Source organism: Meleagris gallopavo, chromosome 6, assembly GCF_905368555.1.
Source record: "Meleagris gallopavo chromosome 6, MGAL_WU_HG_1.1, whole genome shotgun sequence".
NCBI classification, from domain to species: Eukaryota; Metazoa; Chordata; class Aves; order Galliformes; family Phasianidae; genus Meleagris; species Meleagris gallopavo.
In genome coordinates this window covers 5,428,100-5,441,990 of record NC_139409.1, presented here as the reverse complement: position 1 = coordinate 5,441,990, position 13,891 = coordinate 5,428,100, and the positions used below count along the sequence as shown (strand labels likewise).

At 39.7% G+C, this 13,891-nt stretch overlaps 1 protein-coding gene across 1 annotated transcript in view; it reads right to left on the bottom strand.

Moving 5' to 3' along the window:
• Positions 1-9,930: 9,930 nt before the first annotated feature.
• LOC100543622 (sodium channel protein type 5 subunit alpha-like) overlaps positions 9,931-13,891 on the bottom strand; it is a 30,104-nt gene continuing 26,143 nt past the window's right edge. Inside the window, exons 25-27 of the mRNA XM_085226974.1 lie at positions 13,437-13,541; positions 12,781-13,051; positions 9,931-11,126 (exon numbers count right to left, since the gene is read on the bottom strand). Coding sequence (XP_085083100.1) covers positions 9,931-11,126; positions 12,781-13,051; positions 13,437-13,541 — 1,572 coding nt within the window. The remainder of the gene's footprint in view (positions 11,127-12,780; positions 13,052-13,436; positions 13,542-13,891) is intronic.

The window sequence follows — 13,891 nt, the reverse complement described above, 5'->3', positions numbered from 1 at the left end:
GGCACTCACAAACTGTGGTTGCGTTGGCTAGAGCCATTTTCTACTTGGTGAACACAAAAGGCACCACTAAGACCTGAGAGACCTGCCTTCACATGGAATTCACCATCCTCCATTCTGGGTAAACACTACACAACTAGAAATAATTACCACTCCATTCCCCAGCTTCCTCTTTTGCCAGAGAGGGGAATCACTGCCTCACACATATCTCTGGGGTTCCTCCTTCCCACCTTTGTCTGCCTTTCTGCAAGTACAGCCTGCAAACCCTCACCTACTCGCTCCCACTTCCAATTCCAAACTTCCAACAACTCTCATCACACCTCTGCCCCTCATTTTCTTTTCCCAACAAGATCAAGCCAGTTTTTAAACAAAGTTAGAGCCTCAATAAGAGGACTCCTTGCCATCAATCACTTGTAACCCTAACACAATGAGCCAGCTTGCCTCTCACAATAACAAGAAAGGACAAGGGGGATGACACCACTCGACCAGGATCTGGCTGCTAATGCAGCAGGCTCAATTACCCAATGGGATAATCTGTACTAAAGTCACCGGGTCCTGCAAGCATCTGAAAGTTTGCCCTGTTAAAAAAATCAAGGAATCCTTTGAGTCCCTCTGGTTTAGAGAAAATTTTAAACAAAACTATAATTGCTGAAGGCTCTCAGCTTTTTGTACTTCATCCTTTTTGCAGTATCCTACCTCTGACAAATGGAGCCTTTAAGAACTGTACTGCTCTTGACTGGAAATCTGGCATTAAAAGACATCAATGTGTGCACTGAACAACTGCATTTGCTTTCCAAGCTGACCCCCTCTGAGTGCAGGGTCAGACCCTTGCTGGATATTGAATGCTCTCCTCAGCAACAAGCAAAGTCCAGCTTTTTTTTATTTTCCTGCAGAGTTTGAGTGCTCTCTTGGAGAGGTTTGTTCATTTATTCTTTCATCCATTTTCAAGCATTGATTAGGGGGTGATTTTAAATGAGAGAGGAATGGGTCTTCTGCCAGATATTGGGAAGGGAATTGCTATCCCCAGCCCAAACACAGCCACCCCCAGACAATAGCATGAAATCCTAACAATTGAGTTTGGTCTCCCAAAGAGTTAGATGGGGCCAAGAGTCACCTCTCTTTGCGGGCACCCAGGTGTTCAGTAGAAAGGACAGATGCTAGACAAGCTTTTCCCACTCTCTGGCACTGTTCATATTTCACTTTTTCTAATGGATTTTTACTTGTTTGTTTTTTGTGTGTGTGTGTGTGTGTGTGTGTGTGTGTGTGTGTGTGTTTGTTTGTTTTTGTTTTTTGTTTTTGTTTTTTTTTTCCCCTTTAATCTTATTCACATCAAAGGAGAAGATAAAAGGAAACAAACACTAAATGAGAAGTTGTGAATTGGTTTAGATGGATGGGGTTTGAAATAAAGGAGAAGTTAAAGGATAAGTATTCGTTAGAGGAATTTATCCACTTCTGATTTGAGTGGAAGCTTACCTCGTATTTTTTAATTACTGCAGCCACCATTGTATTATTTTTCTGCAATACATCAGTAACTCACTCATGTGAGTCACTCCCCAAGAGCATCTCACCACCCTGTAGTCTCATTTCCTGCCCTGAGTTTGGTATCTGACACACGGACAAAATCATCTGTGAAACACAGCCTGTACAATGGGCCAACACCACCATTTGTTATCAAACAATAGGAATCACTTCTTCTGGAAAAAAGAAACAGCAAATCAGCATGAGATCTCCAAGTCCATGTGTGCTGAACATCTGGCTCCAAAAATACACCCAGTAAGAGATTTTCTGAGAAATATGGCACCAAAAACTAGATCGAGCCCTGTTATCTCCTTAGAAAGAAAGGCTGTGACAGTGTTAGGGTTCTAACTTATACAAGAAACTGGAATTGAAATGAGTGTTGGGACTCACCTGGCAAACTGACCAAAGCAGATCTGGCCTTACTGCAGAGTCCAAGTCTTTCTCTTAAATTGAGACTGTCCTGTAAACCCATTGAGGTTGCTGCTTTACAGCTTTGAGATTTGCATGGTTCTCACCTTGCATGAATTATTGTGGGATTTGTCTGCTCTCCTCTAGGTGTCCAAAAGGTAGGTAAATCCACCACTGGATAAGCCATATCATGCCTACTCCCCAAAAAGTCACCAGAGAGATACACCATTTCTCCATCCCCACGTGGATACAATTAATCAGAGCTGTCTTTCTCCCCTGCATTGACTGCATCTTTAGCCTAAAGCTGGAGTTGTACCATCATCAACAATAAGTACACAGCACATCCAGCTGGGTTCTTCCCATCTGGGCTGTCTGGGAAGAAGTAAGATGTAAAGACACCCATTCTTATCTTGAGAGAAAGGTGGATATCACATCCTCCTGAGGAATCAGCGCTGCCTGAAGGCACAACTCCAGAAACAAATCATGGAAGAAGGGATGCTGTCCAGAAAAGCACAGCATAATTGGTTTATTCATCTGAAGAGATGCTGTTTGGATCAGATATCGGGGCTGATGTCAGCTAATGGGCTGCTAAGGTTTGTGCAAATAAATAAAAAATGGATTTTGAAGGAAGTTTGTAGAATTTAAGTATTAGGAGATACAATAGTGTTTGCTAAAAGGCTTGGTAATGCATCTAAGACTGACTCAGAACACAGTTTAATCTAAATGGGAAAAACAAATTCAGGATTGTTTCTAATGTATAAATTTAATATGAGCTTGTCTCACAGCTTACCAAAAAACAAACAAGCACAAAACCAAAGCCTCTACAACCTAAGTTAAATTCACAAAAGTTCTAACAGAAAAGGCTCTCAGCTGGCATAAACTGGCTCAACTCCATCTACCAAGCAATATCAAATTTCCCAGAGCAATTAAAAATGAATTAACAGCTGAACTGTTGGGTGCAGTGGGCATCATTTTTTTCCTCTTACCATGACATAGCCTCAACGGAAGAGAGAACTTGATAATAAATAGGGAAATATTTGTCAAATGAACCTGAAATATCTCCAGCTGCCTTTTCCCTGAAAAAAAAGTTGCTTGGAAAGAAACCTTCAAATACAACAGGGAAGATATATATATATGTATGTATGTATGTACGTACGTACATAATATTGAGAATAAATATTCACATTAAGATGTTTGGGTAAATGAGGTGTAATTAATTATAACTGTGTGCAGGAAGGATATTTGCAGTCTCTCCCATCCTATTGGGGTCCCCCAAAGCAGTCTATTTGTCTGGGTTTGCCCATGTATATGACACATGCACTTGCGGAAGATTTGCCTATATATAAAGCCAGGCATGTTGTCATACAATACAGTCAGAGTTGGTAGAAAGGGCAGAGTGAAAGAAATAGGCATGTCCTCACACTGACATTAAGTTTTCATAAAATTCTTATTACCTCTGTAAATATCTATCTCAGGAGTGAGCCACACACTTTTCAAGAGAGCAAAGAGCTGTCACTCTCGTGCACGATTGGCAAACCCTGTTGCATGAAGAGTTTCAGAATCCTCTCTGTTAATTAAACATCTCAAATCTGTGATCTATGCCAACAAATGACAAGTAATTCATACTATGTGACCCACTGAGACACTAAAAATTGACACTGACTTATAGCCTATACAGGGAGTAACAATTCCCCATGCAACACGTGCTTGGCTCATGCTGTGGCAATAGCACAGCTGAGGTTGAACAAGCAAACATTGTTGAGGTTGGCCAACAGCTGGATATCAACTAAAATCCATCATTGCAGTACATGTTTTCGTATTATTTCTTGAATCCAATCTCCTGATGAGGTCACTTCTCTAGTGTGCTGATTGAGAGGTATCTGTGGCACAGATATGGTTCCTGTGTTGCAGTATCGCCGCACCAGAAACTTGGTTCTCAAATGGGCATGAAGCTGTGTTCACAATGCAAAGAGAACCTTGAAAATGCAACTTGAACCTCAGCTAGGTAAGAGATCTGCCAAAAACATGAGTTTGAGGTGCAAACAGCAACAAGCACGCTAATGAGAGATAAACTAGACCATGCTACCAGAGTCTCTCAGAGCCAGCCAGGGTTGAATACTGCCAAACCAGGGTAACAACAAATTTATCTAATATCTTCCCCATTGAGGGGATGTTTCAAGATCACCAAGCAGAATGTTCTAAAGCAACACTAAAGAATTGCTTTTTGTGACAGGAAAGACATTTCCTTTCAAGATCAAATGGTGATGTGGAGGAAGAAGACAAGAAGCAAGCCAAGCATTCCCCAGCTTGTTATTTTTACAGTGAGCTACAGTAACCCTGACTGAATTCCCTCCTTTCATATCTGTGAAGATATACACCTATATATCCTTCTCAGCCCTGTTAAGCCCAATCAGGTGTTCCTCCATCTGCTCACCCTCATTTCTTCCCCAAAACAGTACACAACCCTCCCAAACCTTACCTTAACAAGTCTGGGTGACTCTTCTTGCAGATCATCCTCTCTGTCCTAAGCAAACTTCTCCTCCTCCCAGTCTTCCCATCCTTTTTTTTTTTTTTTTTTTTTTCTTCCCCCTTTTCCCCTGGTCTTTTATAACTTACAGCTGTGCTGATGGCCACAGGGGTTAACCCTTTCCCTGCCACCTCCTATAAAGCTCCTGACAGCCAGTCACTACTCTTCAGCTCCCAGAGAAAAAAAAAAACTGGCTGTATCCTAACAGGATTCTAAATGAGCATTACAGGCAGTGCTTATGAAGCCAGAGGGTCTGATACAGGAGCATTATTCGTATGTTGTGTGTTGAAGAACTGAGGAAGACTACAAAAAGTGCCAAAAGATTATTTGATTACTAGGGAAAATGCCTGTGTGGAGTACTTTAAGAAGTAATTCCTCTCACATTAGAGTGCTGATAGTGAAAAAGTGCTATCATTGAATGAAGATAGCAAGTACTAGAGAAACCTTTAATGTAGCACTAACGGTATAGCAAGAAGCAGTGGTTTGAAGCTGAAATCAAGCTAATTTAAATGAGAAGGTAGGCTTGAGATTTTAAGTGTAAGGCTAAGTAACAACAAATTACCAAGGAAGGAAACATTTTCCTTGCTGTCTGCAGATGAAGAGCTATAACCCCAGAAGACAACAGAAAGGAATGTGAACCCAGCAGCAAGATGTTTGGCTGCCTTTAAACTGTGTTTCGTGTTTCTTTTGGTGGAGACAGGACATATTTATAACACAGTCACCTGCACTGATGACCCAGGCTCCTCTCAGTTGGGTTGTGCTTATACCACCTGAAAGCAGACCTTCTAAATGTCAATTGATGGGACATGGTAAATACAGCTTGAATTATTAGATCCTATCGTTCTGGAGAAGTTTGTTCTCCTACTTGGGAAGGGTGTGGATGACATATTTTCTAGGTGCATTTTCCAGCTTTCCTGCATGCCAGAGGCCTGGGTCTGTAGACATGCAATCATGGAAAGATTCCACTGCATGCAAAACTGCAGTAGGGAATCTGCAATCACTGTGTGCACTTGGTAGTATGTTTGATACAGGCTGTATTCAAAATAAGCATTGCTCAGTGCTCCAGTTTAACCCTCACTGACATTTCTTCCCCTCTCAGAAACAGCCACATCTCTCCCCACTATTTTCATTTTGCAGGATTAAGCAAACTAGGCTTCCAGCCTTCTTTCTAAACCTTTCTAATCCCTTATCGGAGAAACCCTTTAATTCTTGTTTGCTTTGTATGAATCTTTCCTGAGCACCGTTTACCAGTGCATATATGGGTGCAGATGAGATCTCATCGATGCCTTCCCATTGCATTAATGCTTCCTGGATTCCACTATTCAGGTTATGGATAAAATATTGCTAAATACAATTGATCAGTGCAAGAGATCTTTCACAAGGTGGACAGAAGCAGTTTTCCCCTTGCAAATACCAGAGCTCCAGTGTAAGTGCCCATTGCCTTCAGGCAACTTAGTGAGTCTCTGATTGCTTGAATTGTTTTTTGCCTCCTTTTCAAATGTGAGTATTACATTTGGATTTGATTTTATTTTTTTTTTTCATCCTGCCATCTTTCCTGTTTTGTCACATTCCTACAAAACCCTCACTGAGAAATCTGCAGATCCACACGCCAGCTCTCAGCAGCATTTCTGAGCAGGGATTACTTTGGCCCCCAGTTTGATTGCTTTAATTCTTTCCTCTGTTCATCCACAGATGCACTCAAATTTCCATTCAAACATATCCTGTTAGACATGGAAAAAAAATCCCGTGATGAATATTATCTTCATTAATCCTAAGGGAGAATGTTTACCTGATCTAACTGTTATATCTGTCTATGATGGATGGATGGATGGATGGATGGATGGATAGATAGACAGACTGATAATCTTGAGCTCTAATGCTTCTCTAGTGCCTCGCTCTAAGACATTCCTTTATCTTCATTTTTTTAATCATCTCCTCTATGTAGCCCTCTGGTTGTTGCTAACTCTCTTTTTAATATTAAACTACTAAACTAAACAACTAATATTTGTGTATTTATGTCTCAATCACTTTACTTGTCATCGAACTCTCTTTTTGCACTTTGAGTATGTCATTTTGATCTCAAACCACTAGGAGGAAGCATTCAACAAGTTTCACTGCTCAGGTGCGGATCTCACTCTTAACTGCTGATTTTATGATTGTTCTGAGTAGGAGCCCAGGGGTCTGCTGGGTCACACTTCTCTTTAAAGTGTGGAGGCACAGAATCTCTTGAAGAAATGTACAACTATTCACCTTTCAAGCCGGCTCCACTGCTTCTGATGCAGCATGTTTTCATAGCCCCATCCTCAGAGCAGCAGGTACTTGTAATATCCAAGGTAATTTCCTTCCTGGCTATTCCATGTGTCTTTTAAATACCTTTCTCCCTTGCATGTATTTTCCCACTGCTTTATGTGCTGAGGGTTACAGCGCATCCTCTCCGCTGTTATTTCTAAGCTGAGCAATCCAAACTGGGATCTCTTTTCATAACAGAGAATGCTGTTTGTTCTGGTATTGCTTCTCTGTGTTTAATCCAGTTTTAATTTACAGCTGTTGAATTGCAAAGGCCTTTGGCAAATGGGAGGAAGGACCTCTGTTTGCTTTGAAGTGCAATGCAGCTCCACTGATTTCTCCAAGTAGCTGAGAATCACTGAACTTGAGTGATCAATATGATCCCGTTATGATAATATTCTCAGTCGTAAAGTCACTACAGATCCTAACTTTCATGAAAAAAAAGTAGCTTTTTTTTGTTGTTGTTGTTAGTTCCACACAGTCTTTTCTTGTGTTGTTTTGTTTTGTTTTGTTTTTTCTCTCTAACTCCTCTACAGAGAAGATATGGATGTCCCATCCCTGTAGGTGCACAGTGCCAGGTTGGATGGGGCCCCGGGCAGCCTGGCATGGTGGAGGGCAACCAGCCCATGGCAGAAGGTTGGAACTGAATAGGTCTTTTCCAACCTAGAGACATTCTATGATTCTAGGAATGGGATGCAAGTATTCAAAGCCCTTCCATTATTATTTCAATATTGATATCAGTAGGATCCAAGTTTAAGAGAGTTCAGGGGAGAACCAGAAGGATTTAAGAGCATACCAAGAAGACTGCCTTCCCCAAAATGATGCCACTCTTATTCAGAAGGGCTTCTGCACAAAGCAATATTTACCTTATGTCATTGTCAATTCTTTGATAAACAAATCACTGAGGGCACCAAATTATATTTTGCATGGCAACAAACTGTAGCAAAATACTGCTACTGCTGGGAAGGTTCAACCTCTACTGCCATACCACTGACATCTGACTCTGATGTCATGGGCCAACATCATAAAATAGGAGGCATTACTTTCAGAGCAACCCTAGTATTAATCAAAAATACCCCTTCCTGGCAAAGACAAATTGTGTTTCCTGTGTCCAGGCTGGATGTGGCTCTGGGCAGCCTGGTCTGGTGGTTGGCGACCCTGCCCATAGCAGGGTGTTGAAAGTAGATGATCATTGTGGTCCTTTTCAACCCAGGCCATTCTATGATTCTGTGATTCCCTCTGGGTATGTGATTATTTAAATACATAATCGCATACATAACATGATGCAACACCAGAACTGTTCAGCACACACCCAAATCAATGGAAACAGTGCGTGTGGCTCATTTCTGCTTCTCAATGGACCATGCACAATGTGGGAAGCAGATATCTAGCAGAGTGGGGCAGGAAAATACAATCCCACAAAGCAATGTCTTCAGCTCCAATGTTGTGGTCAATCACAACTAAGTAGATGTGTTTAAATGTTTTTGTTGTGATTTTTTTTTTTTTAATTTTATTAATTATTTTAATCATTTAATTTTTACTTATTAACTCTATTTTTGGGGGGGAAGGAAGAGAGTCTCCGTGGGTCCAATGGCACAGAGCTATTGTCTTCTGTCACACAAAGCAAATCCACTGTGCAACTATTTTAAAATTTGAGGAACTTAGTCAGAACTTCCTGAAGGCACTATGAAGCCAGGAGAAAGCAGGGGAAACTTAGGGAATACCACAGAATAAATTAAAATTAAAAGATACTATAAATATTATTTATTAGCAATCAGTGTTCAGACAGCCTTAATTATAAACAATGTCATTGTTAAGGTATATTCTACCATCTATAATAAAAAGAAATTTCTGTCCAAAGAGCTCACAATCTGGAGAGGTGAAGAAGATTGGAGAGGATACAAGACAGGCCATCTAACTGCCATGTAGGCAAGGGGTGCTGAAGAGCATAACCAGCTTGCTGCAGGTCACATATGGAGTGTACAGCAGGTCCCAGCCATCTGCAAAGCCCAGTTTTCTTTCTGGCTGGAGGAAAGCTCATCTGAGCCTTGACAAATCTTGCAAATCCAACTGTAGAGCTACAACTCGGTAACTAGGAGAAACACAAAACATATTCTGCTGACTTGCATGTAGCATGCTTGAAATTTAAATGAGAAATAAAACATCAAGGGTAATTTATGACTATCTCAGGTACATGACAAAGATAACACAACAGCCGATGGCAAAGTGCACGAGCTTAAAGTATCTACAAAGTATGTGTGCCAAGGACAAAAGACCACGTATTGTTTGGTCATGTGCTTCTCTACAAAAATCAAGCCTGTAAGGACACAATGAGGATAAAAACCTTTGCAAGGAAAATGGTGGTGACGATCACGAGAGACCACCTGCACGCATTCATAAGAAGCAGCATCTGTGACTACATCCATAGCACTATGTTAACACCATGGCCTTGGACGATGCCCACCACCTTGACCGAGGCAGCTTACATGGTGCTCACAGGCACACCCTGTCTAAGTTCCTGTACAAGGGTTCAGTACAGCTTCTGAATATTAAGAGTGGCATTTATTATTTCGTTAAGCTGCAGTAACACAAGAGCATACATGCCGTGACTTATTCTGCAGGCTGATCATATTGGAAGAAGTCCGCTACACCGTGGATCATGCAGGGGCTAAGTTTCAGTTCCCAAACATTAAAAAAAATCAGCAGCCATTTATTTAAAAGATTTACAAGGAGAATATCAACAGGGAAGTGGACTAAGGAGAAATTCTAGCCCCTCTCCCTTCTGCAATTTAAACAAAATGTAATACTCTTTTCTCTGGTTGATCTGTTGCTGCTTGAGCAATCTGTTTTGAATTAGACCCTCGTAAGACAGCAGGTGTGATGTCAGATGTGACATTATTTGTCACTGCTGTGAACACGCTGCCACGGGAGCTGCCTTGAAATAGTAGGATATCATTGATGAGACAGACTCAAAATCCTTTACAGCTTTTTTTGCCTGTATTAATATTGAACAAAGCTGAACACAGAGTCCAAGGCTAAAGCTTAGCCACTAGCATAGTTAAGTGATCAGGCTTAACCATGGCTAAATGATCAATTCTGACAGTTCCATTTTAATGGGGAAGGCAGCTTCAGCTGATGTGTATTTACAGTATCATCTTCTGTGAACATTTCTTAACAGCATTGTTTCTTGTGAACTATTTAAGGTCCAGAGATTTTTGGTCACCTGTAAATTCATTCTCAACTATCAGATTGCCACTACTGGTTCTTGTGACACTGTCATATGATGGAGGAAAGGATGTTGAGGATGAAGTTAGAGATTCATCAAGATTCCTGCCATAGTTTTCACCCATCGTAGAAGCTATGAGTCCTTCTCTTTCTGGAGCAGCATCACCAAGAGTGTCACCACTGTATGTTCTGTGATGATACAGGTAAGAAGCATGCTTTATGGAGCGCTGGAGCAAATGACTCCTGTAGGCACGCTGGATGACTGTGGCAGAAGCTTCCTCTTGTCTGTGTCTGAGTGTAGTGGAGATTGGCTCATAGGACTTTTTGGATGGATTGACAGCCATGAACTTCTCCTCCATCTGTACTTTCAGTGTATCCATTTCCCCAGAATCCCCTAACACTCGTTTGGTAAAAGCAAACAAGATATCCAAGCAATGGATCCTATCTCCACTGACCATGGGCAGGTCCATTGCTATGAGTTCAATTTTGTTTGGTTTTGGTACACGTAAAGGTTCAGCCAAAGCATCTGCAAAGTCTGAAAGCGCAGAGAAAGTTATGAACTGAGTTGCTTCAGGGTCAAACTTCTCCCAGATTTCATAAAAGATGTCAAAATCATCTTCCCCTAAAGGTTCTGTGCTTTCCTCAGTAGCAGCATTGAAGTTCTCTAAAATAACAGCTATGTACATGTTTACAACAATGAGAAATGATATAATGATATAACTCACAAAATAAACAATTCCCATTGCAGGTTTACCACACTCTCCTACTCTACCAGTTATATTTGGGTCACAATATGGTGGCCCAGTATTTAAAATAGGACTGAGAAGACCATCCCAGCCAGCTGACGTTGTGATTTCAAAGAGACAGAGCATGCTGTTAGCAAAAGTTTGGAAGTTGAACATATCGTCAATGCCATCTTCCATCTTCACGTAGGCAAAGTTAGCCATGCCAAAAATGGCATAAATGAACATGACCAGAAAAAGCAGGAGGCCAATGTTGAACAGAGCAGGTAGGGACATCATTAAGGCAAAAAGGAGAGTTCGAATTCCTTTGGCAGCCCTGATGAGTCTCAGTATTCGTCCAATTCGAGCCAAACGAATAACTCTGAAGAGTGTAGGTGGTAAGAAATGTTCAAATGCTTTACCAATGCCAGAAAGCAGTAAGGCTACAAAGGAAATGGTAATAAACAGTTAGTATTTCACATTTCTTAGCTAGTTATAAGGTGAAATTATAATATTGTTTCAGTTGGAGAATATATCACGTATGGGAGCTAACAGCTTAACATTACAACCATTCATAGAAGTTCAAAATCAGCCATTATGAACTACATCCTTCATCCACCAGAAGGCAGTATTTGTTGCACCAAGAATGGCACAGCTTTAAAAATCTGTATCTGTCAACACTTGCTGACTAATGGTTTTCTCTTAAATTAACTGCATGAATTCTTCAAGTGCTGGTTATGTACTTCTTACTTTGATGTGAGCTGCTGACACTGTAGTGAGGTAGGTGTCAGTCTCTTCTCTCTGGTGACAAGTGGTGGAGAGTGAGGAAACAGCCTCAAATTACACTAGGGGAGGTTTAGATTAGATATCAGGATGAATTTCTTTATGGAAGGAGTGCTTAGGCACTGAGCAGGCTGTCAAGGGATGTGATGGAGTTGCCATTGCCAGAGATATTAAAGAGGTGTGTGGATATAGTGCTCAGTGGTGGGCTTTATAGTGCAATGTGATGGTTGGACTTTATGATCTTATGGCTCTTTTCCAACCTCAATGGTTCTCTGTTCTACACAGCTAAACTCAGAAAACAAAATATAATAACAACATCCTGGTCATCACTGAGATAACATAATCAAGATGCAGACAAGCAAAACCACTGAGGAACATCAATGCAGTGCACAGCACTGGCTTGAAGTTCAAATCTGTGTTCCCAAATAAGGGATTCTATTTTATCTTTAGTTTGCATGAAAACTGACATACAGATCTAGTAACTCTAGAAGCAGAGGTCTGGCTTTTCTAAATTTAGATACATTGAATACATTTTTCTGGATCTTTGCTCCAGGAACTTAATTCCTTAACGAAGAGCTATATTCTTACTGTGAGCCAAAATATAACTCACAATAATGAAAATAATATTTTTTCTTCTCTTAAACGTCTTCTATGATTTTGGCAGTCCTGGCCCTTAGAAAAGTTAAACTGGCAGAGCGTTCTTTATGGCTTTCTTCCACTGCAATCTCTTCACATAAAATCTAATACATTTAGGTTGTTCTTTTTTATTCTGCTACACAGTGCAAATCTTTAATTTCAGCCATTTATGTCCAGGTTTCCAGAAACAGAATTCTAACATCTATAATCTGACTCCAATTTTCATATTCTCTATATATTTAAATTCTCTGTTAAAACACAGATGACAAAAAGCATCATTTTTTAACTGATCAAAGATATTGTAGTTGACACTGTAACAGTGGAAATCATCATGTAATGTAGTACGTTATGTTGGCACGTTGGATCATTAATTCTGATTTTTCACAATAAGAAGCAAGAGCTTAAAAAAACTACTATGAAATATTTCATGTAAAACAGCCTTAATTACTTTTGCAATATTTATATTAGAAAAATAGTATAAATTTTAGAAGACAATTTCCTATTATTTCAATAAAAACATGGTGGGTTTTTTAGACCAGGCATTTCTTTTTGCTCAATATTTTGCAGTACTATGGTTTCCATTTCAACATCCATTTGAAGACGATAAGTTTAAACTATTTTTTTTTTTTAGAAGAATGACTGAATTATTAAAGAATTTGTCAATCCAATTTTACTTACCAACAATTGACATGATCACAACAACTATATCAAATATGTTCCAGGCATTCGAGAAATAGTACTGCCTCAGAGCCACCAATTTCAGTATACATTCTGTAGTAAAGATAGCAACGAAGAGTATATTGATTTTGTTAAGAACATTGGTCTTCGTGTCGCTTTGTTCATAGGTTTCCACCATCATGGTGATCATATTAAGGCAGATGAGAATCATGATGGCGATATCAAAGGCTTGATTTGTTGCAATGTCAAAAAGGAATCCTTGGTATCTATTCTAGAGGAAAACAAACACATCTGGCATCAGTTAGGAAAGTAGAGAATACTCATCTGTACATGCTTTCTGGCAGATGCAATTTTTTTGTTACTATGTCACTTAACTATTGTAAAGATAGAGAAATTTAAGGAACCCTGAATATTTGAATATTATCCTGAAGTTTAATCACTTCTAAGCTGAATACAATCCTGAAAATATTGTTCAGAAAACTCAATAAATATTTAACTTCTAAAATCTTCCAATATTTCTGCTATAGAATTGTCTTTCAGATCTGAATAACAATTTAAAGACTGTATTTACATTCAAAACCTAAAATATGCATTTTTACATTAATTATATTGATTTCATAATGAATTTTCCTTTTGAGGAATTCATACATTCTTACCAATGGTCTTGGAATGGGTTTTTGAGGTTTCTTGGATCCCAACCTTTTCATGGCGTTGTAATATTTTTTCTGTTCCTCTGTCATAAATATATCTTCCCCACCAAAGTATATAAAGAAATGTCAATGTTATTTGATGTGATAGCAGCACTGTTGTAGTTATGGATATCTAAATTACTGGAAACAAGCATTCCTTTCTTTTCACATCTTGCTGGTACTAGCTCTCCTCACGATTTGTAACTGGGCCCAAAAATAGCAGAGTAGGATCAACCGTACATTTACATGGCAGAAGTCCTGGGGTGAAACGTAAGTAGCTCAGAAGCATGAAAACAAAGAAGCTACTGAAAAAACCTATGTAACAATAAGACTTTCCCTGGATTCCCACATGCTGTTCTTGTTGAACACATAAAATACTTGTACACTTAGAAAGTATACAAAATACAGTTTCTAAGAAAACA